Source organism: Micropterus dolomieu, linkage group LG23, assembly GCF_021292245.1.
Source record: "Micropterus dolomieu isolate WLL.071019.BEF.003 ecotype Adirondacks linkage group LG23, ASM2129224v1, whole genome shotgun sequence".
Lineage (NCBI taxonomy): Eukaryota > Metazoa > Chordata > Actinopteri > Centrarchiformes > Centrarchidae > Micropterus > Micropterus dolomieu.
Window position 1 is genome coordinate 32,168,698 of NC_060172.1, and position 27,480 is coordinate 32,196,177.

Here is a 27,480-nt window from a genome sequence, read left to right on the forward strand (position 1 = left end):
TGATGCGGGCTGACTTTGTTTTGAGAAGCCCACGAGCAGCTCAGACATGAAAAAGCTCTGTGGCTACTGCACCTTCACTCTGAACAGGGGAGGGGAAGTTCCCTCCTAGTGCATAACGTAAACTTGGCTCCAATAAAAGCATCCGTTGGCACCTCAGCGGACAACAGGAAATCTTTGTTTATCAAAAAACATCCCGTTGTTGGCCTCGGGGTGTATGACCCCTCTTGTTGTATGGCGGCAGAACGTCATATAGTAGCCCTGGTGGAGCCCCATACTTTATGCTCTCAGGTTTGCTGAACAAAGCTGCTTTATCCTTAAGATAAACAACCAAGGCATAAAGTGTGTGTATATGTACTGGCAGCATTGCTTCTGCGTCAGACCCTCGGGCCCTCGTCTGTTTATTAAAGTGCCTTTTGGTATGTATTGTTTAACATTGCTGTAGACTTAATGTCTGACACTCCCATGCTCAGGGGCCACAACACCTAAAGTTAGAAGTATGACACATCTATAATAAGAGTTTACATGTGTGTCAGTAACAACTATTTCTTTATTTTTTTCACCTGACATACAGACAATAGTATTTATATCCACAATGACAGAGCCGCTGATTTAGTCTACCCAATCAATGGGTTTTTATTACGTATCCAGCAACAGATCCATTTCATTCACAGTGAGAGTTCAACACATTTACATTTCCATACATTAAATCCTCACGCACATGTGGACCACAAAATGGGTATATATGGTTGGGTAAATACATGTTAATCAGCAAAACATCCTAGATCATCTTGCTTGGCATCTGCTAGCAGTTGTTTCTGCAATGATGGCAGGGAAGAAAAACTAAAAAAAAGACTGAAGAAGTTTTTTTGAGGATATTTGATACAAGTTTACTTCTGTAGATCAATGTAAAAAATGCTTCAAATCGTGGTGAGCTATTACGATACACAGTCTGTTTCACGTTCCATTCAAAATGCACATCTGGAGATGGAGAAATGTCAGTAAGTCAGTGAGCATGTACAGTACGAGCAGTACCTGAGGTCAAGTTTCTCTAAGTGGCTGGTGGCAATATTTGGCACAATCAGTTTTTGGTCAAGGTGCATGTACATCTCATCAGTATCTTCACAGTATGTCTGTGACTGCTCTCCTAACACAAACACACACAGCTAGCCTTCTCTGTGAAGTTTATTTATGTCTTCCATATTGTGGCTCTCAGCAGGTTGAGGTGTTGCATTTCTGGCACTTGTCCAGCGGTTTCGCCTTGGGCGGTGCTCTGAGAACCAATTGGAGAGGGTTATGGCGAGGCGGAGGAGACCCAGGCTGATGCAGTGCACCTCTGAAGTGATGGGGATGTCAGAAAAGAGGGCGTGGTCCCGGCACATGAGGGCATTGCTGCATTCAAAGTCTTTGACGATGTTGAGGATCTCCTGGCGCTCCGCCTGCCGCATCATCCCTCGTATGTTCAGCAGGGTGGAGACATGCTTCTTCCTGTGGGGAGGAAGGATACAGGGAGGAAAGGGAGCAGACGGGTGTTAATGGAAATTGGATCTGTTTGGTGTTGTCAAAAGCTGTCATGACTTTGAGTAACAGTAACATCTCTCTGAGTCATAGCATCTGTTTCTGGGAAGGAACAGAATTTGGTGTCAAAAAGGCATATTTCACAAGGGTTTTATATTTGTTACAAAATTAATGGTTCATTAACGATCGCTAATGCTTTACAGACTGGCTATAAGTCAGTATTAACAACAACCTGTGTTTGTACATGTACATTTTACTTTTTTACATATATTTATCATTTCTTGTCTTTATTTCTTTTTTCTAATTCTTATTTTTCACACTAGTCCTATGACTTATGACATAACACATATTACTTGTGCATGTGACAAATAAATCTTTAAATCCTTGTTTAGCCAGGCTGTGAAACATTCATTTTGACTGGTGTTTATACTTTCTATTTGCCAATAATGCAAATGTTGGTAATACTCATGGATTTCTCGCTTTCTAATAAGCCTCCAAGTCTGCAGGGAGGCATATATATGTTTTTACAATAATCTATTAAATCTTCACTGTTATAAATAAGAGATGAAATGCTAGCTAAAAAGACAAAGCAAGTGTAATTGGGGAATTTTTTTACGAGCTGGGGACCCGAAAGTTTTTTGTTATTTATGTCTTATGACCTATCTACAAAGCATAAGTACATTTTTGTTGACTCAAAAAGTCAACAGTCTGCATTTAGATATATGTTCGAATATTGAGGAAAGATCTGTTTTGGAAGGGCTGACGTGTACGCTCATGTGTTGGCACAGTCAAATATGAATGAACTCTGCTGCAGTTAAATGAAGCACCCAGAAAACTCAAGGAAGGCTGCCAGTCTTTGATCTCCTAAAATACCAGCAGGGAATGCCATACAGTAAAACAAAAGGGGTGAGTCAAGCAGTGAGTTAGCATGTCTTCAGGTCTGAACTACAATGTTTTGCGCTCCTCTTCCACACCTCTCCCTCTTTGATTCCAAGTGTGGCACCAGTCTGTCTCCTGCAGAGCTGCAGGAACAGGAAGTACTCGGCAGCAGCTTCCTGTCTGCTCCGCCGAGGGTCATGCGTCACATGCAGTCATAGGTTGCCAACCATCACCTGAGTCTTAATCTGTCTACAAACAGCCCCGGTGGCTGGGACTCCCCCCCTGAGGCCTTTCAGCCTCATCCATTCTCAAAACAGACCCGCGCTCCTCTCCAAAAATAGCAAAGTTAATGTAGAAATGTTTCCGTGCTCCTTTTCCTTGTTTTGATCCATTGTGACCAAAAAAAATCAACAAAAAAACACATAGTCTTACATTTTCCTTGCTTTGGCTAAGTGCCAAAAACAACACTGTGAATGTGTGGCAGTAAGCATAAAAGAATATAGGACCTTCGGGGGTACAGTACAGAGAGTATCTGTTTTTATACATGCTTCCTGGTTGCAGCAGAAACGTTCCAGCAATGTTAATTTGTTAAACTCCTCACCGTATATCTGGAAACTCTTTCACCAGGACAGCAACCTCCATCTGGATGGAAGGAGTGTCCTCCAGCAGAATGATGTCAGCTAGGTGGCAGATGATGCTGTCCAACCAGGATGAACTTGATTCCTGAAGCAGAGAGAAGACAAAGAGCGTAGCAACAATTTAATTAGCGTGCAACAAGTATTCATTACCATAACACAACAGAACATTCATTACTAAATTGGTCTTTCTTTGATAGATTGTTCAATTAAATGTAAAGTTCATTGCACTTATTAGTTGTTATCAATGTTCATCCAAATGGCTTCTCTTTTGTGTGTTTTTAATATGAGGCATGACTAGCATTGAACAATCATCCATCAGAGGAAACACAGATTTATACCTCCAAAGGCCAGAGGTCAAACATCTAGGTGATTTACTTTGTGAATAACAAAACTCCACCTCTGTTTTGCTAGGTCCTGTTTTTCCTTCAAACACTCAGGAAAAGAAAGCAGAAATCTTTTGGCTTGGCATTCACTAACAATAACGACAATCCATTAAAATCTCAACCACCCCATCCCTGCCCCCCACCCCAAGTTCCCAGTTTCCACAGACACTTCATCCCGCTCCTCGGTGAAAAAGGCCATCAAGGGCATCCCAGAGCCACATCAAAGCCAGCCAGCTGACAGGAACAGGAAGTTCCTTCTGAACACAGCGGCTTCCTGTTGTCAGCCGAGGTGACGGACACTTGTTTGAACTCGCACACAGAAAGAGGGCAAATGCTACGCTGTCAGGCCTAGTTGTTTTACACCCTCTTCCCCTCTCTGGCAAGTGCTAACGTAAGCCCGGTTCATCCATCTCCATCTCACTGACAGCAGCCATTTTTCAGAGCTCACTTCTGTATCAACACTGTCTAACTGTGAGTTATTCCTGACCCAGGAAGTTTGAAGGTCAGGCTCCATTCAAAGCCACCACTCTGCATTGATGGTGTTTTTCAGGATCAGCATTTTGGAATTATTTATAATGCTCATGGTCTCCTGAAAAGCAATTATTAGTTCTGTTTTGGATGCTTTGGATTTTATTCTCCGTCTAGAGGTCCTAACTGTTCTTCGTCACACTAAAGAGTGTATGTCAATTGCAGGTTTAATAAGAAACATGTATATGTTTTGTGTGAAGTACAGACTTACCAGATCCTTAAAGAGTCCTTTGAGCTGTTTGGCCTCATCTTGCAGGCGGAAAGCCATCCTCTTCCTCATCTTGGAAGATGTGCAGATGACCCGTCCCCGCATAATGGCTCGAACATACTCCACAAGGACCCGCCGGTGCACCTCACCCACTAGCGTCTGTCAGTAATCAATAAAATGAATCACTAAATGGTCACATATAATAACCTCTAAGCACATGCTTAAAGATGTTAAACACCACTCTGATCAAATAAGTGTTACCTGATAAGGTGGAGAGTCCATCCTTCTGAACTTCTTGAAGTGTTGTTTAATGCTGGCTTCAATGGCCTCAAAGGCCTCTGTGTTGTTCAACCATTTTCTCTTTATCAGTTTGTCAAAGAAAGGCTGGAACAACAAATGACCGAGTTCTGATTAACAGAGTACACAAACAAAATACATTTACTCAAGTTCTGTACTTTCTGTACTTAAGTACATTGTTGAGATACTTCTACTGCCCTTGAGTATTTCATATTTTGTTACTTAATACTTCTACTCCACTACATTTCAGAGGTAAATTTTGTTTAAACAAATTACTGCACTACTAACTTTGCTGATTAATATTTTACATACTTGCAGTTGTTCTCAATTGCTTTTGAACTAAAATTTCAAAACCATAACTCCATTTTACAAAAGGCTCACCCATTTTCCTAAACTCCACACACACATCCCTTCATTTCTCATTGCCTAAACCATGTACTCATTTAAGAAAGCATTAACATTCAGTATTGTTCACTCAAGTCAGCACAGGTCGAGCTCAATTACACAACTACCCAGGTGGAAACACGAACAGTCAAAATTGATAACACACCAACCAGAAGCTTCAATAGATAGATTAAAGGTCCAGTCAGTTCATTGAGTTTTGGAACAATGGATCCAGAAAAATCTGAAGGAAGAGGTAGAGGACACCAGAGAGGAGGAGAAAGAGGAGCAGTATGGAGAGGAGGAAGAGGAACAGTAGGAGCTGGAGGAGGGAATGGGATAGGAGGAAGATGAGGAGGAGCAGGCGGATATTTAATGGATGTGATCTTGAGACATAGATAACTTTCGCATTTAAAAGGATTTTGAAATGGGTCAGCTTTCAGGTATACGTACAGTATTTTCCAACTTGTTTTAACAAATTAACTGCATCTACATAATGGTTGAGTAGTTTTTTCCCCCAGTGAGTTTTTTTACATTTTTGAACTGGGAAAAACAGGAAGAAATGTTTTTAGGTGATGAATTCCTCCAGCCTGACCACATACGGCCATAAAAAATGAACTGAATCATATATCCTGGCCTGGCATGAGTCTTCCCTTGAACCTGAAGGGAAGCGAGCTTTAAAGACTGAGATGAGACTTGTTCGTGACTTACTCACCCTGATGTGTTCAAACAGTCTGTCAGTCAGCACCCTCACTGACTGGTTGATGATCCTGTCCAGGGAGGAGTTGGCTCTCTGTGCTGATTCCTCACTGCCCTGTGGGTCACACTGCCTGCAGCGCTCCACCAAGGATCTACAGGATACACAGGAGATATGAAGATGAACCTTCAGGAAATGACAGCAGTCTTTTCAGAAAACATTTTTAAATGAAAATGTTGAGTTGAATAATGAATCCCTTGTCTACCTGAGAGGAGGGCAGCAGTTGACCAGAGCTATGGTCCTGGAAACATATCCGTCCCCTCTGTCTCCAAATTCAGCCTGAGTCTCATGAAACATCTCTGCCTTCCTCTGGAAACTGGACACAGAGGTTTTATGAGAACCTCCTGAATGCTAATACAATTTATACATGAACAATCCTGATCTGTCCTGTAGACCACTTAGGCTTGCTTGTTTGGTTAAAACCACTTACCTTTTTTTTTGCAAAAAGTTTCCTGTTTTGTTGTTCAAAGTTTCCCTGATTATATGCCTTTCTGACAGAATATACTCACTTGTAGAGAAAGCTAGCCAGTCCGATGAGACTACAGCGAGCCACTCGGGCCCCTAGAAATTGGTTCACAGATGTAGATCTGTCCAAGTCCACCTTCAGCCTCTGGAATTGTGAAAGACATGAGATATATGACAGCTGTATCTTAGGATAAAAACATACACACCAAAATCAGGGAAAATATCTGTGTCCAGGAATTGTTTTACAGTGAAAATGACGTAGTAATATACCTGGATGACTGAGCGAGCTAGGTGGGACTGATACTCCTCTATGTGCAGAGTCTGGGCCCATCGCCTCTCCTCTTCATCCAGAATCTGAATCAACTCTATTGTCACTTTCTCCTGAAAATCACAGCGTAAAATTAAAATGTGTCTACTAACCGGATTTTCTAAGGACCAGTCGTGCCAAAATAAGATTTCTTACCCTGACAATACTGAGGCAGTCTTGTTCCAGCCTGTCCACTGTGTCTTGGGACAGAATTGGTTCCAGTGGAGCATAGCTGATGGCTGTGGTCGTGCCAATCGTTCCTAGGACATCCCTGGTAGAATATTACAAATCATGACTAAAGAAGTTCGGTTTTCAGGTTTGTAACACAAGTTTGACGTATCATTATTGCATTGGAGCATCCAGGTTCCCTGTGTAAGATAACCTACCTGTTGTAGATGTTGTAGAACCAGTCCAGTAGTGAGTATACATCTGTGATCTGCAGTGGGCCGCTGGTAATGGTTCGAAGACGTTTGGCCACAGCACGATGGTAACTTTCCACATACACCTGGAAGGCAGCAAACTCCTCTGGGTAAATGGATACAGCATTTCTCCTTGCTGCATCCAGGTCATCTATCATCCGACTCCTCAGGCGCTCGAGGTATGAGGCAAGCTGTCCTGCCTGGGTGTCTACCTGATGTGGCAGGCTCCAGTCTGCAGCCTCCGCCACAGCCTGCCTCCACTTCATCTTCAGTCGCCTAGGACGATGGCTCGGCTGGATCAGGGGGCCCTCTCGCTCTGGCTTGGTTTCCTCTCTCAGGGCCCAGGCAACATCAGCATGCTCCTCCTGTTGGATTACCAGCACCACCAGCCCAAGGTTGGGACCAGCACTGGGCTGGCGGAGGGACTCCCGCACTACGTCCCACATCTCCCTCTGCAGGGCTTCATATAAGAGCTCCACGTCCTTAGCCTTCCGCCGACCTGAGTCAAGTGTTGCATTGGAGCTGAGGGAGTCGTCTAAGGATGAGGATGATGAGGGGATCATGCCGGGAGGAGTGTTGGGACAAAAGGTAGGAGTAAGGGTGGGACTAGTCGTAGTTGGCAGGAGAGACAGCAGCTCACACTCTCGTTCCAGCTCCTGAATGTGTGTATCAGCCAGGAGAAGGTCCCTGTGGTTGACCAACTGTAGAATCTCCAGTACTGTGGGGAGCAAGAAGAGAAAGTGTGGCCATGTTTATTTGTAACTGTCACAAAACAGAGGACATTGACAAATCAATAGGGAAAGGGTGTATCTGTTTTTTCTGGTTAATCAGTGCATAGTTGTGCATGTGCCTGACTGACAAACTGGGTCATTTGTTGCTCATTCTGCACACTCTTCTGCAAGGTTCCCTGTGGAGTCTATGAACAGTAGCTTGGTTAAACATCTATCTAGAGGGACCTGGGGTAGGAGGAAGTGCTGCCGTTTCCTGATTTCAGTCCGGTGGTGATTGAACCCAGTGACTCTGGGATCTGGGGTTCTCTCAGCCTCATCAGTGACTTGTCTAGGATTGGGAGGAAGTACTGCTGAAGCTTGAGCAGGAAGAGAAACGTTATCTAATATAATGTAAGGGAAACACCTCGCAAAACACAGATTCTTCTAGGTGACTTGATATGTAAACAGGTTTTTGATCAGGACCTGGACTTTTTACACCTGATCTTTCCTTTATTGTTACCTGAGAGGGGCTCTCTGGTTTTCACCACCGGCTCCTCCTCCACTGTTTCCTCCTCAGCCTCTTGGGACGCCTTGTCCGACATGGATTCCCTCTTCAGCTTGCCCAGACTGACCATCCTGAGGAAGGACGGTCGCCTGGAAGCCTCCGCTTCACTGTCTATGCTCAGGTTTCCACAGGGCAGGCTTTCTCTGCGCTCCTCCTTACGTCGACCTGTAAAGCTGCAAAGTATCCACATGAGCAAGGAAGAACGTGAATGATGGCCTCCGAGAAGGACTTTGAATAATATAAACCACCAGACTTCATGATTTGCATCTAAATGAACGTGTAAATAGGACTTGTATTCATGAGACTGTTGGTTTGTGTTGTACTGGACAGTATGGCCTTATAGCAGCTATGTTTGGAATGCCACATATCCAGTCATCTGTTAAACTGTGCTGCTGTAAGCATGACTGCCTCAGTTAAAAATAGACCCATTCTGTAAGCACAGCAAGTACACAACATGTCACTGTAAAACAAAAGAGGTTTCCGTAGATCAACAAGTTGGTATAGCATATTACATAACTCCTCAGGAAGTAAGCACACTATATGCTATTCTATTACTGACCAGCAACCCTAACAGCGTCTCCTCTGGGAGAAAGAACACAGCTGTTCAAAAAGGGCTTGGCACCATTTTTTGCATAACAGTTTTTCTTTTGATTTCAGTTCATTTAAGTTGACGCTATTTGTTTTTTTTGTACATATTCTCTTGTTGATTCCTTAAAATGTGCTTTTGTAAGTAGGGAAGTTTTGGTTCCATATTTATTGCATGCTTTCTCCATCTATTCCAATTGATAGATGGATTGTAGCTGAGCCATTGAGAAAGGCTTTCTGCAACACCATAGCTTTTAAATGTTTTAATACCATCTTAATTAAATATATCACACTTTTGAAGATTCTCAGATGTTTTTGTGTACATTCCACAAGAATTTCATCCACAACTGCTGAATTCAATAACACAAAACAGCTAAAATTTGAACTCTTCTTCCTCCCCACCCCTCCTCACCGGAGCAAGGTCATAATTCCTTCAGAGCCCCTGCGTAGTCCTTTCCTTTTCTCCCTCTCTGGTGGGAGAGTGTTTGAGTCTCCAGGGCTATAGTGGGGAGAGTTGTTCCCCCATACATTGCGCCCCGATATGCGGAGCCCCTTCCCCAGTTTTCCAAGGGTTTTTAGGGGTGACACTCCACAGATCCGCTCCAGGGTCCCCCTGAGAGGCTTCCCTTTAGGATTCCCTGCCCCGTGCCTCTCTGCATTCACTTCATTTTCTTCCTCTTCTCCATCACGAGAGGACCTGAGGTGGAGATTACCTCTCACCTCCCCCATAATGAGGCCCATGTCACCTCCATTTCTCTCATCCTCATCCAGGTCCACATCCTCAAAGGGGTTCAGATTCTTGTTCAGATCCTTCAGGTCGTTCAGCTCCTTCAGATCATTGAGATCATTCAAGTCCCTGAGGTCCAAGTCCAGCCGGGGAAGGATCAGTTCCCCGTTCACTCTGGGGAACTCGTGGCAGCTCTTGGACCTTCCTGGGAGCTTCTTCAGGATGGGCATGGTTGCACTTGAGATTTTATCAAACTGCAAAACAAGGACAATGTCAAATTTAGTCAAAATCTAACAGTTAGAAAAAGGTCATATCTGATTATCCACTCAACCTCAGAATAAATTAAATGTTTACTCAAACACAATCTGGTACTTAATGGTAACTTAAAATTGGGGTAAAACACAACTCATAGGAATGGCAATATTGATCCAATGGAGAGTTACTGACTTCAGGTTGTGACTGAAAATTAAACTTGAACTTTTTCTGGTGATGCATAAGCCATCAGACACTTTATATTACTGTCCTCAGAAACATCCTTTCACAGCTGGTTACGCAAAGCACTTCACTAAGCAAATAGGAAATATGTATTCAAAATATTACTGCGTCTACACTTGCTGACATACAGCTTATATAAATATTATACCATTTAGAAACAAACCTTTTAGACCTGAAAAGCCAACACAGTGGCAGATGAATTATATAAAGCAAAATATTCACTGTGAAGGGACGGTTTCATGTCATCTATCTCTTTTACAGTATGATGTGGATATTTTGCTTTTGTAAGATTTAGGCAAAATATTCCTTGATTGAGATGTACGTAATCTGTAAAGTCCAGGATCCATAGTTTATTTTTCTTCTTCCTGCTAAATTGGGTAATCTGTCTTATATCATCATAACATCTTTTTTTGTGTATATGGTAGGTAGATGGCCATTTTGGTATTTCTTTTTAGAGAGATAATGTATTGCAAGATACTTTCTGGTAAAAAGAAGGTTAAGTAATAAACAGACATTTAAATCAGTCTTTATTTTGCAGTCACTAAGATGCCAAAATATTACTCGTTCTTCCTTTTTACTGTTTATCAGATATCTCAGAAGACTGGAGGACAGCCATAAAAAATTGCAAATGACTGTAAAGGAATTTAAGACCCCTATAAGGCAAAACATTTTCTCGACAATAGGTGATGTGAAGAGAGCAGACATCATCAAGAGGTCTTCATCATTATAAACCAGTCAAACCAGAATGGTGAGACTCTCCCTCAAATGTGTCTGCATGTGTCTACATGACAAAAAAAATAAGTAAGTGTGATTTCCTGAATTACAAGATCAGTTAATGAAAAACATAAACAAGTTTTTCAAATTCAGCAACAGTTTCAAACCTATATTAATAACACAACATGGCTAGCACAGACCAATTTATGGAAACATAATCATTTTAACAGTAATCATCAGGGTAACAGCAAGCATGAATGAACAAAACGGTTCTCTCATTGGACTCCAATGAAAAATAAAGCATCAGAATAAAAACTCAACCACTATCTGTGAATGCAGAGAATGAGACTTACCTGGTGAGATTGCCTTGCAGTGTTTCAGTACAATGTCATCCTGGAATGTGCTGGCTGTGTGGGCTGCCAGGTTGTGGACTGTGTGCATGTGTGTGTGGGACTGATGAGTGTGAGAGTGTGTCCGAAAGTACTCGGCGACTCAAGAGAGCAATGTGGCTGCTTGTGGTTTCCTGACGGGCTCTATTGTGGTGGAAGGTGATATGTTTTCCTGAGGAAAGGCCCGTCCTGTCCTTTCTCGCACTCCTACGCCACCGATCCTCCACCCCCCACACCCGCACCCTGGGGACCCTTCTAAATACACTAATTGCATTAACTGTACAGTGAAGGAGGATAGAGTAGGACAGAGAATTCCCCTGCAGTGTTCTGTCTTTTTATGAGCTCTACACAGACTGTGCTTGCATGCATGTGTGTATTGGGCCCTGACTGTACAAAATGTACTGTGAGGATGGTTCAGTATCGCCTTGAGTCCAAATTCCATTCATACACCTCAGTGGAAGACTTTAAGTGGACTGACCTGAGCTAAAATGATCATCTATATTGTCTTTGCTTTACTGCAAAAATCCGAGGTCACTGGAGACAAACCAGGAACAGAACAGTAAGATAAAACAGCTGAAGGATATATGACAGCAGTGTGTGTGCAGATAGCTCAGAGTTATGTTGTGCAAGTTTAACCAAGCAACATGTCAACAAGGTAAGATCCTTTATGGTTAAATCTACCAAACATTCACTGTGGCTCCCTGCTGCCACCTAATGTACAGCCTGGTTTAGGACAAGAGGCAGTGTTCCACTCACCTGGTCATCAGATTATTCAGTTAACTCATTAATCATCTTCCACGTCTGTCTCATCATGTGTTGGATGTGTCATTCAGTCATTGGGCTTCTGTAAATTCCTCCATCCTCAGCTCCACCCCTTAATGTAACGTAGCCAAACCTGTTGTACGTGAACTTTATAGGTATGTTTGCCTGCATTTCTCAATGCTTCCTAACCTGCATGTTACTATGTGTACTAATCCCATCCACATACATATTGTTATCACCTTCCTATTTCAAGGCACTCAGTGCAACGGTTTTGGTCTGTGTGACAAAATTAAAATAATGCAATTTCCTCTTTAGAATGGGTGCTATGGATAAATGTTCCCAGGAGTGCACCTGTACACTTTCCATATTGGAAATGTATGTTGGTAAAGTGGTAAAAAAAAATAGAAAGTCTGTTAAATACCCACTCCTGCACAACATGAAAATGTTAATGACATGATGGATTCAGCATGAATACAGTCAAATGCTGACATGTTAGAGTGATTCTTCCAGTGTTCACATTAAAGGATAGTAACGTGGATTTTGTCTCCCATCACTTAGACTGGAGGCATGTTAGAAAGGGATCTCCTGACAGACTAGAAAAATTTTGAAATTGTGAAAAATTGTGATGCCTACGTCATGGTGTGTGCTCACACATTCTCAGGATCCATTTCATTGGCCAACTCAACAATTACTCTCGAGTCTCAACACACGGTGCTCACGCAAATGTAAACAGAACATGATAATGATTATGTGTTGCTAATTAATGGTGAGAGCAGCTTATCCGGATACTTTGCCCCTGCATTATGCCCAATGGGGCTCTTGAAAGCAGCCCCTCACATTTGTCTTGAGGGAAATGCAAATTCCGAGGTCTTTGCCAATTTAATAGCATAAAATAAGAAAACCGTATTGTATTTTAGCTATTAGGAGCCCAATCCTACAGGCTTTACTTTATATTGTGAAATCTACTGAGATAGCTAGAAAATGTTTGGTGTGTTTTCATTTACCTTTTCAGCAGACATGGTAAACAATGTTACAGCATGGAAAAATTATATATGGCTTATTTGTGATTGAAAAAAATCAACACATAGTAGCTAATTGCATCAAATACATCTGTAATAGGCCTGGTATACCTAAGCAACCAGCTACACATTTAAGCATGGAACATATACGAACGAGCACAACAGCCAGAGGCACAGCCCAGCAATTAGTAAATCGCTGCATTCTTGTAGCCTACGTTAGTAGTAAATCCAAGAAAAAGTTGAGAAACACCTTTCAATATGACATATAGTCAATATAGTCATTAACATAACATAACAACTGCTTAATATAACTCTTAAGACTGACCAAAGAGTTGTCATTGCTCAGTGAAAACAAAAGTGAGCATTGGAAACTACAAAGACCTGATTTCTGTCTGAGCCATTGCTATTGGATGACATTAACTGACAGGTGTACCTAAAACACTGGGATTTCAGTGTCCTATTAATTACACGCTAAAGCATAACATAGTACATAAAACATACACCCTCAGTGAAAGATACACGTTTATTAGCAATCCCTGCAAAGGACTAGTGTCTCTTTGCAAAATATACATTTTGTAAAAGTACTGACAAAACTGAAAATGTAGCAACAATACATCTCAGAAACAAAAGGAATAAATGAAATATTAAAAAGCTTCAGGGTGTAAGCAATGCAACAGGATTATTTCCAGTGTTACATCATACTGCTATGCTGGATCTATCTCCATTTCCTGTAATCATGACAATAAATAACATTCATGACCATTGTAATTGAAGAAATGTTAAATAAGTGATATATTTGCATCTAATCTACCAGCGTTACGTAAAAAGAGGTGCAGCTAACATGTGCATGTGTTCACTGGAAGGTGGAACTGTGTACAGTTGACAGTGATGTTTTTAATGCAAAATCCACCCTTGGGTGATCGGTGTGTGTGATGTTCAATGCGTACCAGGATGTTTCTTAAAAATAAAGAGCTGTATATTGTTTTTTTGTTGATCCTACTTTCCTCCGTCTACTTTCATTAGATACTTCATCAGTTAGGGCCAGAAACTGTTGCATCCAAACACAGGTACATGGAGAGAGTGAGAGAGCTAGATAGTGACAATTCTTTCCAGTCGAGTGAAAGGGTCATCTGTTTTGGAGCTGCAAATTAAAGGTCTTTTGGGGTTACTGTGTGTATGAAATATGTACAAATATCTGTTATTAAAGTGGTTAAAGGATGTAGTAGTAATAGTTGGACATTTTAAGAAATGTGCTTATTTGTTGTCTTGCAGATGAGAAGATTGATACCACTCTTATATTTCTGTTAAATATTGGACTGTTGCCAGCAGCTTGTTAGTTTAGCATAAAGACAGGAAGCAGGGGAACTGCCAATCTGCATCTGTCCAAAGTTTAAAAATCTGCAATCCGTAGACTGAAGTAATGCGTGTTTATGGCTACATGCCTGATTATTTCTTGGCCATGAAGAGTGTCCTGGAGTCTTGTCATCACTGTGAGGTTGCCAGACAACCAAGACTGTAGAAAATATAATGTGTTAAGTAAGTCAAATGTTTGAATTGCACTTTTGATGGACATAAGTGACAAAGGGCTTAGGGTCACAAAGCACCATAAAACACATATGATTAGTGAGCAATTAGTGAGCTTTCTATCTTTAGACAGAGCCAGACTAGTTGTTGTTCAGTGTTTCCAGCCTTTATGTTAAGCTAGGCATATTGCCCCCTCAGCTATAGCTTCATCATTAGTGTACAGATATTATCTAAAAGTGGTATTGATCTTCTCATCTAACTTTTGGCAAAAAAAAAAACAAATAAGAGCATTTCCCCAAACTATTTTCCTTTTTTTGAGGCTAGGCTATTTCCCCCCATGATCTTTGCCTTCCATAGTCGAATAGAACTATGTTGGTTGGAGGGGTCGTCAGAGGGTCTGGTTTTGGCCTCGGCCGTGGTGGAAGTTTTGTGGTTGTGGGTTGTTAAAGTGGTAGGGCTCGTGGCGGTAGTGGCTGTGGCAGATGATCGGATGCTCGATGCCTTCGCTCTGCAGCTCGTCCTGCTTGTGAACTCCCTCCAGTTTCGTCACCAGCTCTCTGATGAAGGTCTGAGGAGGAGCACAGCACCCAGAGTAGGTATTCAGTTAAAGTGTTCCAGTAGGCATTTTACAGTTGTCAAAAGTTTTTTTTATGTCACCCGTGTATATTTTCAATGTGAGCTTAATTTTTTTTTTTTTTTAAATGTTGATCTTTTCATTAAATATGTTGACTTTTCCTTTAACTTTTAGCTGACATGGCTAATGATGCCTTCTTTTTTTGTTACTTCTCAACTCAGTTTACATTGACTTAGCACTCTGAAATATACAATTGGCATTCATAAAAATACTAAATACTGTGACAACCACACTCTAGCATAAGAAATGGAAGGTACATGTTTCAAAAGATGTTTAGCTGTAATAATGTACCTATACTATCCATAAAGTATATTTTTCATATATTATGGGTAATACATGAATGCAGAACTTTGGCTATTAAGCACAAGATGCACATGTTTATAAATAAAAGAAGAGCTGAAATAATGAATGAAAAGCATACTGTTGTTACAGAGGATGTAGGTGGTCATTTGTACATTGTGTTGCAACAGAGAGATACTTTATATGGAAACATCTGAATCACTGGTCACTGACAATAAGCCTCTCTTGTCAGTCTTGTCTTTAAAAACCCCTGTCATAGTAAAAGGCATTTGGCAAAATTCATACAGCCCTTATCATTAAACAAACAGCAATTTCGAGTGAAGTACCAAAACTAGTGCCAAATAATAGTCCACCCTGTTTTATTGAAGGTTTTGTGTATGTATATGTCCATAGATGGAAAAAGGCGTTGGAGAGGAGGAGGATGACCTAAACCACCAACAACTCTCCTGTCTGTGTTTTGTGTTGTTTTCTGTGTCTACTGTTTTGTGTCAATAACACCTTTTCGAGCATCACACTGGTTTGCCTCTTCTACTGCTTCTTATGGTGTGTTATGTCAACAGTAAGAGGTGGACAGACAAACCAGCCCCAGTATTTATTAAATACTGACTATATGCATGTGTTGTTTACCTTTTATAGACATTGATCAGCAGTAGAAAAGATAATCCTAGTTTTGGCTGTGCCTGTCCATTTTTAGGCTATTTATACAGATATACAGAAGTGGACAGCTTCTTAGATAACAAGCTCCCTGGCCTCTTTTTAGTTTGAGTCGCTTCAAGTTTAGGCAACATGATGTGGGATGTTTCTTTGAAGCCTATTTAGTAGCAACCCGCTCTTAAAGGATAGGTTCGCAATTTCTCAAGTTTACAAACATGCCCATATTTATGTATATGTGACGCAGTTTGTTTGCTGTAGTTATCCTCCTTTTCATACTGACCATTAAGCAAAAATTCAATCCATCTGATGTTAAAATAAGGCTTTGGCACTTTAAGACAAATCATGTGAGTATCTTCTTTTTAGTATGAAATTCCCTTTTGTGTTACTGTCCATCCACTGCAGCTCAACACTTCTCTAAAAAGATTTTAACTTTGGAAGATGCACACTTAATTTGTCTAACTCAGATTGCTGAAGCGTTCAGATACACTTTGGAATCTACTTTTGACTGTGGGCTTTGTAATCGTTACCATTGGAAGCATGTTGTTTTAATATAATAATTTAGTATATACAGGAGGAATGATTAGAGGAAGTACTGTTTTAAAACAGACTTGAAAAAATGTGAACCGACCCTTTATTCACGGCCCACATCAGAGTCTAATAAACTAAATCTCAGTAAGAAAAGCATCAGCTCCACCAACCCTCCCAGCTCTTTTGCCTGTGTTTGCATCTCTGAGGCCACAGCGGGGCCAACATTTGAGTCCAGAAAGACTCATTGTTTCAGCTTTAAAATGGAAAGAACAAGGAAAGAGAGCACAGAAAGTCATTGTTGAGGCATGTGGAGTGACTATGGGACGAGGCTGAATGTGGCAGTGTGTGTGTGTGTGTGTGTGTGTGTGTGTGTGTGTGTGTGTGTGTGTGTACACTGTTCATTTCATCAAGACTAACTGAGGATTGTGAATGGCATTTCAAAGTTAAAACATACCTCTGTGTTGTTCCTGCACTTTCGAAGAAGCTCCTATTAAAAAAGGAGATTATATTGTAACAAACCAGCCACATAATCATATAGTAATTTATTTGAAATTATATTATATAAATTTCACCTAAACATCTCTTCTTGTCATGATCACTCAGTCATAAGCATACTGTCCAATGATGAACTCTTTCAAAAAATGTCTATTTGAGTGACTCCTTGAACAAAATCTATCCATCCTGGTGCAGAAACTCTCACCCAATGAGGTCAAATGGCTGCTGTTATTTACGACTAAACCTGAAACAATGCCGTATGATTTAGAAAATGCCTATTTCATTATCAGCACCCTCTTACACAATACGATTGAAGTGCTCACGCTGGTCATGTTACCTGCAACTTTTTTACTCGCTCCACGTCATTAGGCAGGTCAATCAAGTCATCAATGTTCACCTCCTCTGGCATATCACCTTCCTGCGGTAAACACATAGACCCACACAATAAAAACACAATCTTAACGAGTCAGCGCACACACTTTGAACACTCGTCTGGTTCAGCCTCCTGAAACTTCTGCCTGTTCTGTTTTAGGAGCAACTGAAGACTTTGAATTCAGCCTGCACACACTGCATGTCCATCATTAGATGACCATTGAGGCTCTGGGGCTGAACAGTAACAATGTTGATGTGAAGCTGTAACAGTGGCTTGCTCTGTTTGAACAAACAGCCTTTGTACCAGCTAAGTGAAAGGACAGTCCCGCTTGCCCGTCCACACCACTGCACTGTGAGCAATTAGGCCTTGACACAGGATTTTGAGTGTGAGCAGCTATGTTATTTTATCATTTAAATCAAACATCATTAATGTTTTCGCTACAAGGTTCATGTGAATACAGCATTGGCCCTCTGTGAAAGCTACACCATGCATGTTTGATCCTTCTGCTTTACAGAGCTGCCTTATCATTGTAATGCTTTGAATTCCATTTTATTATAGTCAACATACTTGGCTTTCATAACACAATCCTGCACTCCTCTCTCAGTGTCTCCTCAGCAAAGATCCACTCCTGTCAGCTGCATCAGCATGCACAGTGTTTACCTCCTCCTGGGACCTACAACAGCGCTTCCCTTCCTCTGTAACCTTCCCCTCTTCCTTTTTCCCATCATTCATCCTTCTCTCAGTTCCACACTGCCCATGTAAGGCAGAAAGCCCCAAGACAGATACAGATCTCTCAGAAGGGGACAGCAATGGACCTCACATCTGCAGGATGCTTGGCCTTGTAAGGACAAGCAGGCTGCTGCACCTCTCTTCTCCCCAGAAGACCAGCATATGAGGCCTGCAGTCTCAGGACTGGTTAAAATATAAGAACTTTTATTATTATTATTATTATTATTATTATTATTATTAACGTGTTACCATGTTTTACTGTAAGGAGGTAGCCTATATCTTTAAAAAAGCTAAAATCTGTTTTGAAAATCTCATTAAAGGCTGTTGTCTCATTATAAAATACAGTAGGCCTTTTACTTTTTCTTTTTTTTTTCCAAGAACAGACCAGCCAAAGCAGTTTCTTTTTGGGCTGCTTGCTCTCAGACATATCCACCGACCTGACCAGAGTACAGCCGGTCCAGGCTCTCGTCGATCCACTTCTCCACGTCCAGTCGCTTCTGCAGCTCCTTCCTGTTGTACTTGACGGTAACCCGGGCATGTCTCTTCGGTATCGTACACCCGAGATCCTGAGACAACCCCAAATCTGATGAATGAACTTCGTCATTTTCCTCCAACGTCGTCCTGGTCCGGTCGGCAGCCATTTCTGGTCTGGAGTGGTGTGACTGGTTTCTCCACTTTTTCAAGCACAGGAGGAGAGAGCAGCGGTGGGAGGCGACGGCGGCGGAGACTGCTGAGCAGAAGTATGTTATCCTCTTGGGATGTTTATATAGCCTACAGGGCATATAGGGCCAATACAAACAGGCCGACTGCAAAATCGTTCCCATGTCTTACATCACATTAGCTTGTTTGAAAAGGCAAAATCAGCATTTTGACACACAATTTAACTTTACAAACTTTGCCTTCTGACACGAGAAACGATCCGACTTTAAATCATAGCTTTGAAATAAATGTCTTATTTGTGCCTTTTTTGACAACGTTAGTTAAAGACCGAAACTGGCCCACATAGTTTCGGTATTTTGCAGGAGAAACATTGTTAAACATTAGCTACAACTCAAAGGTCAGTGCTTGTCCAAAAGTAGACACAGGCATGTATTGGCAGTTTTAGAGGACAGGAAACCACAGCTTCCTGCCCTATAGCCTAAATAAATAGTTGGGGCCACAGACCCAAACAGTTTGCAACACCAGCCCGATGCTCCACACACCATGTAAACAAAGTTCTTTTGAAGCTTTTAATCCACTGTTTATCTACTGATGGCAAATGCTTCTCTTAGAAGGATCTGATTTGATCACTCCTGTATGTGTTGTAAATTGTCCATAGATGAGTGTCTTTTTTGAGTTCTAATTCGTAATATCACTTTGGCATGAATTCATTGACAATGTTAAATGTTCATACAGCACAACTTGGTCCTGGCAGTGTTCAGTTTTGCTAATATAATCAACATTATAGCACAACATTATATTTGAAGTAAAATGCAAAAGAACTGTTGAATAATTTGGGTGTAGGTTTTTGGTGAATATGAAACAGTAGTCTTTAGATCTTATATCTGATAACAAATACAATATCTATTAAGTAAGTAAGTAAGTAAGTACATTTATTTGTCCCCGTAAGGAACAAAAACATAAATGGTGGCCACTAAATAAATTCATTCACAGTTTTCTGCAAACTATGCTTGTATTTACAGCTGATATTTACTTATATATTTACTTATATATACTTATACTTCTTTTAGGCAATATTTTCAGGAAACACTCCATAAACTTTCATTGTTATGCAGATGATACTCAGTTATATCTATCAATCAAGCCAGACGAAACTCATCAGTTAGCTAAACTTCAAATGTGCCTTCAGGATGTTAAAACCTGGAGGACCTGTAATTTTCTAATTTTAAACTCAGATAAAACTGAAGTTATTGTTCTGGAGCCCAGGCACCTTAGTGACGCATTATCTAAAGATATAGTTTCCCTGGATGGCATCGCCCCGGCCACCAGCACCACTGTGAGGAATCTTGGAGTTATCTTTGATCAGGACATGTCCTTTAACTCTCACATTAAGCAAATTTCAAGGATCACCTTTTTTCACCTACGTAATATTGCAAAAATTAGGAACAACCTGTCTAAAAATGATGCAGAAAAACTAGTCCATGCATTTGTTACTTCTAGGCTGGATTACTGCAATTCCTTATTATCAGGCTGCTTGAAAAAGTCCATTAAGACTCTTCAGCTGATCCAGAATGCTGCAGCACGTGTTCTGACAGGAACCAGGAAAAGAGATCATATTTCTCCTGTCTTAGCTTCTTTACATTGGCTTCCTGTAAAATCCAGAATAGAATTTAAAACCATTCTTCTCACCTACAAAGCACTTAATGGTCAGGCACCATCTTATCTTAAAGAGCTCATAGTACCTTACTACCCCACCAGAGCACTGCGCTCCCAGAATGCAGGGTTACTTGTGGTTCCTAGAGTGTCCAAAAGTAGACTAGGAGCCAGAGCGTTCAGCTATCAAGCTCCTCTCCTGTGGAACCAGGTTCCAGTTTGGGTTCAGGAGGCAGACACCATCTCCACATTTAAGAGTAGGCTTAAGACTTTCCTCTTTGATAAAGCTTATAGTTAGGGCTGACTCAGGTGAGTCCTGAACCATCCCTTAGTTATGCTGCTATAGGCCTAGATTGCCGGGGGATTTCCCATGATGCACTGAGCTCCTCTCTCCTTTTCTTTCTCTCCCTCTGTATGCAACCTCATCCCATTAATGCATGTTACTAACACAACTTCTCCCCTTTCCGGTAGTCTTGTGCTTTCTCGTCCCTCTCCTCTCTCCTCCTATCACTTCCTGCAGGTGTTTCTGGCTCTGGAGCTGTGGAGTCTGGATCTGTGGTTGTGAGTCACCTGCTGCCCCCGGGTTCCTGCTCGATACCCTCTGCTACAATTATTGTTACTAGTCCTATTGTTATTATTGTTATTATAATCATTAACATTACGATTATTATCATTAACACTACTTTAAATATCTGTACCATTTTTCATTCAGTCTATAGCTCTTGGTGGGAACTGTTGGGTTTCTAGACCTGCTCTTTTATCAAAAGCGCTCTGAGATAACTGTTGTTGTGATTTGGCGCTATATAAATAAAATTTAATTGAATTGAAGCATATCTGTATTCTTAGGTATGGCACATCAGAATTACAGCATCTTGCATAATAAAATATATATTTGTTAGTGTAAACTCACCTAGAGCTAAAATGAGTAATTGTTTAAGTAATAAACCGAAAAATACCAAATATTATGTTGTTCCTGCAGCTTCTCAATTATGAGGATTTTCTGCTTTATACTGTTTCACAGTATTGTAAACTGAATATGGGGTTTTAGGTGACTGATTGGATGAAATAAGCAACTTGAACTCAACTTTCGCTGACATTTTTTTAACTAAACGATTTGACAAATACAATCATCAGATGAATCAATAATGACAATAACTGCTAGTTGTAGTCCTAAACTTATTGACAACCATGACACATGTTAGGCTACTGACCATCTATACCATGGAAAATGTGATACTTTTCTAATCTTTATTTCTTCTAACTACAGTTTTCTGTCTATAAATAAAGGTACAGGGTTCAAGCCTGCAGGACAGAGACATAAATTCAGAATTGCATCAAAACAAATCTTTTATTCCACATCACAACCACAACATGGTGAAATTAAATAATATAAATGAAAGCATTTAACATAACAAACTTTGGCATGAAACAAAATGGCACACAAAAGAGCAACGTGATCAGTAGTATATAAACTATATATATAAATTACAGTAATGGCTGACTTTATGTGATAAAGCACATTTTCTTTATATCCCTGCAATGAATATCTTTGGGATATTTTTACACAACCTTCTCAGCCCGTAAAACATCCTGCTACAACAACAAGCGTCAGTCTCCATTCAGTATCATATAAATATATCTCTACATCTGTGACAATCAAAGTGAAGCCATAAACATAAGTTTTCAAATAAATAAATAATATAAAGAATAAAAATGATGGTACGCACAATAAGGAAATAATGGCAAAAGGAAGATTGAAAAAGCAAAAAAAAATCTGTGTTTAAAAAATCAAATGAGAAACAATTAAACAAAGATTAAAAAATTAAAAACAAAAACCCAAGAAAATATATTTTTGGGGCAGGTTTTCCAAAGAGTATTGTGACTTCCTGTATTTGGTTTGTGTTGTAGGTCCTATGAAAAGTGAATCATTTGTTTCTTTGGGTCTTAAACATGGAAGAGCTTTGCCCCATATACTTTTTCAATAATCTTTGTAAATCATCTTGATCAGAATAGTTCATTTATCAATATTTTGTTTCTTGCTTACATTTTAATGGTATGTTTTTTTTCATCATAAGCTGAGCGGTTGTCAGCTCATGGATGTGTTCCTCTCTTCACTGTCCATGAACAGAGAGGAGCAACAAGTGCTAAAATTCTTCTATCCCTGTGTGAATGTCCATGTTTTCATCTCTGTTTCATCTCAGCCCGGCCCCAGAGCCCAGTCCGGCCTCATCCCTCCACATAAAGTCCTGATGCCCGCCTCTGGCCAGGCTGCTCTCCACAGGATGGTGCCTGTACCCAGATCTTTCGTCAGGGCAGAGGGAGAGGCTGAGGCGAGCTGTGCTGTTGCTGATCTTGAATAGGCCATTAGGACCGAGGAAGGCTTCTCTTTCGCTTCCTCCCAGGTTGTTGACCGTCTCCAAGTCATTGTAGACTGCAATGTCGCTCAGCTGCTTCCTTCCCTGCAGTCTCCTCCTCCTCCTCAAGAAGATAATACCCGCCACCAGAACCAGCACCAGGATGGCCAGAACGCAGGAGACAGTGAGGGTGGCAGAGGAGGGCTGGGAGGTTTGGCGCAAAGCGGGCTTAAAACTGGGCTGGAGCGTGAACTCACAGCTCGGACCCATAAAGCCCTTAGGGCACTGGCATACCGGCCCGGTGAAATGGGTGAAGCAAGTGCCACCATTCTGGCAAGGACGGGTGCCACAGGCATCTGAACGCACGCTGCAATTCTTGCCGGTGTATCCCAGGGTGCAAGAGCAGGTGTAGTCATTCACACCATCTTGGCAGGTTCCAGCATTCTGGCAGGGGCTCGAGGCGCAGTCGTCAATGTTGACCTGGCAGTTGGCACCGGTAAAGCCTGCCTGACAGCGGCACAACACGCTCTGGCCAAGGTCCAGACACTCACCACCTGCAGAAGGGAGAAATACTTTGTTCATTTAAAGGAGTCTTAATGGGATTACATTTAACACTCTTGCTGTAGCAAATTGCTGCATTGATGCAGGAGTGTTGACAGTAATACCTCCTCACTAAAACAATTTCCTATTCAGGTGCTGATTTGCTATTCTGCCACAAGATGTCGCCAGAGGCGAGGCCTCCTCTGCCCACTCACCGTTTAGACAGGGCCTGTTGCTGCAGCGGTCCAGTTTCTTCTCGCAGTTGGAGCCGGTGTAGCTGGGAGGGCAGCGGCAGGTGTAGCCTCCGGTCATCGTCTCCACACAGGTGCCACCGTTGAAGCAGGGACCATCTGCACACGTCATGGCAATGATTTCGCAGTTCTTACCGTAGAATCCCTGTGGGCAGGTGCACGAGTAGTCGTTCTCCAGGTCCTTGGGACAGAGGGAGAAAAACCTTCAGGTTAAGGAGGGACTAGGGACAGGCTTGTTTTATGTGTAAAGTCTGGCAAGGATTGTAGCATTAGTAAGAAAGGCTTCCATTGATGGAGCTGTTCGTTTTGAAGGGTAGGATAAAGGATGAGACCTGATATAAGCTGTTTTCCAATATGCATTCAAATGAGATCAGTGGACATGATGGTGAAACTTTAGCAGTCTGGCAGAAGCCTACAACAACTGCTGTGTTTCCAATAGCTGCTATATGTGGACACAAAACACTTTACTCACCACCCTCAAACAAATTACTCATCTACTCGCCTTATTTGACTTTATTTGTGACTATTTTTATCTCAGTATAAAGTTACTTTTTATGTTGTTGTGTAGTATAAGTTACCTTTTATTATTTTATCATGATTAGTTTATATATAGTAAATGTTCATAAAGTATATAGTATTCTACTTTTTTTACTATGACTGTTCTTGTTCTTCTGATGTTATGACCTTTGAATTCCCTGTGTGGGATCAATAACTTTTATCTGTCTTGTTTCTTTAACGCAACTATTTTACTATGAGCGTGCACATTTAAACAAAACAGACTTAGTCACACTGTATACTCACATTACAGCTGCCTCCATTCTTGCAGGGGTTGCTGTCACACTCATTGGTTTCTAGCTCACAGTTGGTGCCTCCGAAGCCGGGCCGGCAGGTGCAGGTGTAGCTGCCCTGGCCAGTGTTTGTGCAGGTTGCTCCGTTGGCGCAGGGCTTGTGGTTAGTGCAGTAGTTGAGGTCCTGGTCGCAGAAGAGGCCCCCCCAGCCCTCCTGACAGTTACACTGCCACGGCTGGCTGCACGTCCCATGGAGGCAGCCTGGGTAGCGGACGCATTCATTGCAGGAGGGGCCCTGCCAGCCCATGCGACATGTACAGCCCCCTGGGGCCTCGCAGTAGCCGTGCTTCTCACTGCAGTCTGCCGAGCAGATGGCTGGAGAGGAGAGGGGAAGGGAGGGTGTGTTATTACAATGGGCACGCCTTCTCATACATCTCTCACACACACACACGTACATGGCCCCCTGTCTGACCCCAGCCCTGATCTAGACTTCACTGTTGGTTAAGTATTAAGCCAAGCAGCTGGCAGGCACACTGACAGAGAAAAATGCTTTCTTTTATGTCCTTTCTCTCTCTCTCTCTCTCTCTCTCTCTCTCTCTCTCTCTCTCTTTCTCGCTCTCTCTCTCTCTCGCTTTCTCTCTCAAAGGCAAACACACCCAGATCACCTTGAAAAATGTGTGTGTGTGTGTGTGTGTGTGTGACGGGGGCTACAGCTCTTTCTCTCATTCTAACGAGAACAAAAGGCAGATGGAACACTACAGCAAAGGAGTAAAACACAACACTATGGGACATCACTCAGATAAAGCAAATACTCTATATGCTCTGAAAATATTCCAGTTCAAAGTGTCTGTCAACCACGAGCTGAGTAAGATAAAAACACTTTTTGTCCATGCCTCGATACATCTTGAGTGTACTTTTTTACTTCATGGGAGGAGAAAAAGTTTGAGTTGCCTTATATTGTAAATATTCACTCCCTCAGTGTTACTGCTTTATGATTCCACTTCAAGTGCAAAAGCCTTCGGTCTTCTGCTAAACATTCTCTCACTTTCTTCACTTACTCAGATTAATATAGTGTTTTGTAAAGTGTTGTCTTTACACCTTTGTAACAAAAAAACAACAATTTTCAGATGAATGATTTATTTTGTGTGTTTCGTTTGCTCTACTATTTCTATCCTGGTGTTTTATTCTGTTTCACACTCAGTACTTTTATTTGACTGATTATATCTAATCGTGCTGAATTGTCTTAATTTTGTTTATGTAAAACAGTTTGTAACTTCATTTTGAAGGCTGCTGTGTAAATAAAATAAATTGCATTAGGCTGTTGTTATAATTAGAAATTTTGGTTAGGCCTATTTTACTAAATAAATATGATAACTATATCTTTGTGATATCGTAGAAGACTACAAAATAACATGAAAACAGATAAAATACTACTTTAGATGCTGGTACCACTACGCATGTGGGGTTGAATCTTGTTTTATTTTTTAGGGGAATTCATTTTCACTTGCTTCATCTACCGGTTAGTCACTGAACTGCACCAAGGGAACTAGTAGGCCTACAGACTTTATGTGCCTTGCTGGGGAGCACATATGACATTATTAATATACACTTACGCTCAGAGCAGTAGTTTCCCTTCCAGCCCTCCAGACAGATGCGGTTGCCTTCCTCGTCGCAGGTGTAGTGGCCCAGCGTGTCGTCTCTCGGCCTGCAGTAGTCAGCGCAGCCATCTCCAAAGTAGTACTCGTCACAGAAGACGTGGTAGGAGTAGCGCAGCTCGCTCTGCTCGCCAAAGTGCACGTCCTGGGACCAGTCCTCGCCGATGGCAAGCCTCCTCCTGGTCGCCAGACGGCTCACAAGGTTGTTTTGGTTATCTGCAGAGGGAAGGAAAGTCTTTAAATTTAAACAACTGTCATCTCGCAAGGAAGCTGCGTGTGTTAGATGGAAAGTCTACTGGTTGCGCACCAGCGCGCGTGTGCTTAAAGTTATGTTGATATCACAGAGGCCATGATTTTGTAAATCAAGTAACAACCTACCTGTGTATTCTGTCGGAGATTCAGCGTTCCAGGCTTCAATGATCAGTGAAAATGTCCCCTAGAACAGAAAAAAAAACTGTTTTGTGCTTGTCAAGTGCAATAACAGTGATATTGTTGTAGCCTGTTGTTAATAAAATATGAAGGTATTTTACGCACTTAGTTATCTGACAGTGATAAACTATCGTGAGAATTCAAGCTTTGCATTTAACCCTACCAAAACACCCCAACAATACATGTTTAACCATTTACCGGCCACTTGAAGTGGAAAGGCACTCTGATGGGAGCGCTGCTAGAAATCGATGTGTGATCTGCCCTGATGACGTTGGTGTGTCCGGTGCCAAAGGTGCAAGGCGGCTCTGCGGAGATCACATCCTCCGGGTGTTTTAGGCAAATTCTGAAAAATATATGACAGTCCCTGTGTCTTCTGCAAATGCGTTGTGCCGTGTGGAATGAATGGATTTTCAGCTCAAACACACCGGAGGACAGAACCTGCAGTGACAGAAAAAAAACATGTCAGACGCACTGCGCATAAAGACATTTTGGGATTGTTATATTAGCACATACAGAAGCCAACTTACAACGTGCACTAAGGCCAGTGCCAAGATGCATCTCAAGTGTAGATGTGCCATTTCTTCTCAGAGTTTTCTTTTCAGTTCTACTTGGCTGTCCGCATCCGTCGTGTGCAATGATATTCCCAAAAGATGTTGAGGAAAACTCAAAAAAGTTTCATCACTTTTCTCTGTGATCCTGTTGGTGTCTCCTAAATCCTTTTCTTCTGTTGACAGTCTTCTCCTCTGTCCTACAGTCTGGACTGCACTTGTTAAGGTTCTGGTGCGTAAAGACGCTGAGGGGTTTTTATACCTGATGCTGCGCGTCACAGGCAAAGAGGTGGAGCCGGAGCAGACCTCAGGGGAGCAGTCTGACACTGGGGATTTAGACAACCCACATTACACCTGGACGAAGTTCTTCATAGGAATATGCATAAGAAGCTGCGCAAGGCAGATATCTTTAGTATTACTGCAGAAAAGTGTAAACTAATGTGAGTGTTGGAACTAAATCAATGGAACAGTGTGGGACAAACCAACAATCTACAACAGGCCAATCTGAACGTTTTAACAACAAACTATCCAAGTTTAGTAATGCCAAATTAAAGAACTTTATTGCTTAGGCCTTTTTTGTTTTACAATGTGGTTGGGTGGTTGGAAAACTGTCGACTATAAT

At 41.6% G+C, this 27,480-nt stretch overlaps 3 protein-coding genes and 1 long non-coding RNA gene across 5 annotated transcripts; 1 reads left to right on the forward strand and 3 right to left on the reverse strand.

Annotated features, from left to right (window-relative positions):
* Positions 1 to 608: 608 nt before the first annotated feature.
* exoc3l2a (exocyst complex component 3-like 2a) lies at positions 609 to 11,091 on the reverse strand. The gene is made up of 13 exons (XM_046039719.1): positions 10,927 to 11,091; positions 9,050 to 9,618; positions 8,008 to 8,225; positions 6,745 to 7,495; positions 6,515 to 6,629; positions 6,322 to 6,432; positions 6,096 to 6,196; positions 5,792 to 5,902; positions 5,545 to 5,680; positions 4,413 to 4,535; positions 4,155 to 4,310; positions 2,996 to 3,117; positions 609 to 1,485 (listed from the first exon to the last, which is right to left on the reverse strand). The coding sequence occupies exons 2-13, from the start codon at positions 9,592 to 9,594 to the stop codon at positions 1,164 to 1,166; spliced, it is 2,811 nt and encodes a 936-aa protein (XP_045895675.1). The 5' UTR covers positions 9,595 to 9,618; positions 10,927 to 11,091; the 3' UTR covers positions 609 to 1,163.
* A 2,161-nt stretch (positions 11,092 to 13,252) lies between these two features.
* Positions 13,253 to 18,801, reverse strand: ppp1r14aa (protein phosphatase 1, regulatory (inhibitor) subunit 14Aa). The gene is made up of 4 exons (XM_046039774.1): positions 18,418 to 18,801; positions 17,216 to 17,296; positions 16,838 to 16,870; positions 13,253 to 14,835 (listed from the first exon to the last, which is right to left on the reverse strand). Exons 1-4 carry the CDS (start codon positions 18,760 to 18,762, stop codon positions 14,656 to 14,658), a joined length of 639 nt encoding a protein of 212 aa, XP_045895730.1. The 5' UTR covers positions 18,763 to 18,801; the 3' UTR covers positions 13,253 to 14,655.
* Positions 17,574 to 25,563, forward strand: LOC123963168. 2 transcript variants are annotated; one of them, XR_006823134.1, is made up of 3 exons: positions 17,574 to 17,636; positions 17,995 to 18,720; positions 22,495 to 25,563. It is a non-coding gene; the product is annotated as an uncharacterized LOC123963168 (long non-coding RNA). The 2 variants fall into 2 exon arrangements; XR_006823133.1 differs by lacking the exon at positions 17,574 to 17,636 and having other exon boundaries at positions 17,644 to 18,720.
* dlb (deltaB) lies at positions 21,628 to 27,063 on the reverse strand. The gene is made up of 7 exons (XM_046039741.1): positions 26,838 to 27,063; positions 26,509 to 26,748; positions 26,260 to 26,317; positions 25,840 to 26,097; positions 24,240 to 24,601; positions 23,403 to 23,619; positions 21,628 to 23,201 (listed from the first exon to the last, which is right to left on the reverse strand). The coding sequence occupies exons 1-7, from the start codon at positions 26,886 to 26,888 to the stop codon at positions 22,486 to 22,488; spliced, it is 1,902 nt and encodes a 633-aa protein (XP_045895697.1). The 5' UTR covers positions 26,889 to 27,063; the 3' UTR covers positions 21,628 to 22,485.
* Between the last annotated feature and the right edge of the window lie 417 nt (positions 27,064 to 27,480).

What these genes read in the sequence shown, in the direction of transcription:
- exoc3l2a (XM_046039719.1), bottom strand. Translation starts at nt 9,594, where the DNA reads ATGCCCATCCTGAAGAAGCTCCCAGGAAGGTCCAAGAGCTGCCACGAG. An exon ending in GGAATTATGACCTTGCTCCG is followed by an intron (nt 8,226 to 9,049) that starts GTGAGGAGGGGT and finishes GATACTTTGCAG; the next exon opens with CTTTACAGGTCGACGTAAGG. An exon ending in CTGGCTAGCTTTCTCTACAA is followed by an intron (nt 5,903 to 6,095) that starts GTGAGTATATTC and finishes CTCTGTGTCCAG; the next exon opens with TTTCCAGAGGAAGGCAGAGA.
- ppp1r14aa (XM_046039774.1), bottom strand. Translation starts at nt 18,762, where the DNA reads ATGCCCTGTAGGCTATATAAACATCCCAAGAGGATAACATACTTCTGC. An exon ending in ACCGGCTGTACTCTGGTCAG is followed by an intron (nt 17,297 to 18,417) that starts GTCGGTGGATAT and finishes TGTTTACCGCAG; the next exon opens with GAAGGTGATATGCCAGAGGA. An exon ending in AGCGAGTAAAAAAGTTGCAG is followed by an intron (nt 16,871 to 17,215) that starts GTAACATGACCA and finishes CTTTTTTAATAG; the next exon opens with GAGCTTCTTCGAAAGTGCAG.
- dlb (XM_046039741.1), bottom strand. Translation starts at nt 26,888, where the DNA reads ATGGCACATCTACACTTGAGATGCATCTTGGCACTGGCCTTAGTGCAC. An exon ending in ATCTCCGACAGAATACACAG is followed by an intron (nt 26,098 to 26,259) that starts GTAGGTTGTTAC and finishes TTCCCTCTGCAG; the next exon opens with ATAACCAAAACAACCTTGTG. An exon ending in AGAATGGAGGCAGCTGTAAT is followed by an intron (nt 23,620 to 24,239) that starts GTGAGTATACAG and finishes CTCTGTCCCAAG; the next exon opens with GACCTGGAGAACGACTACTC.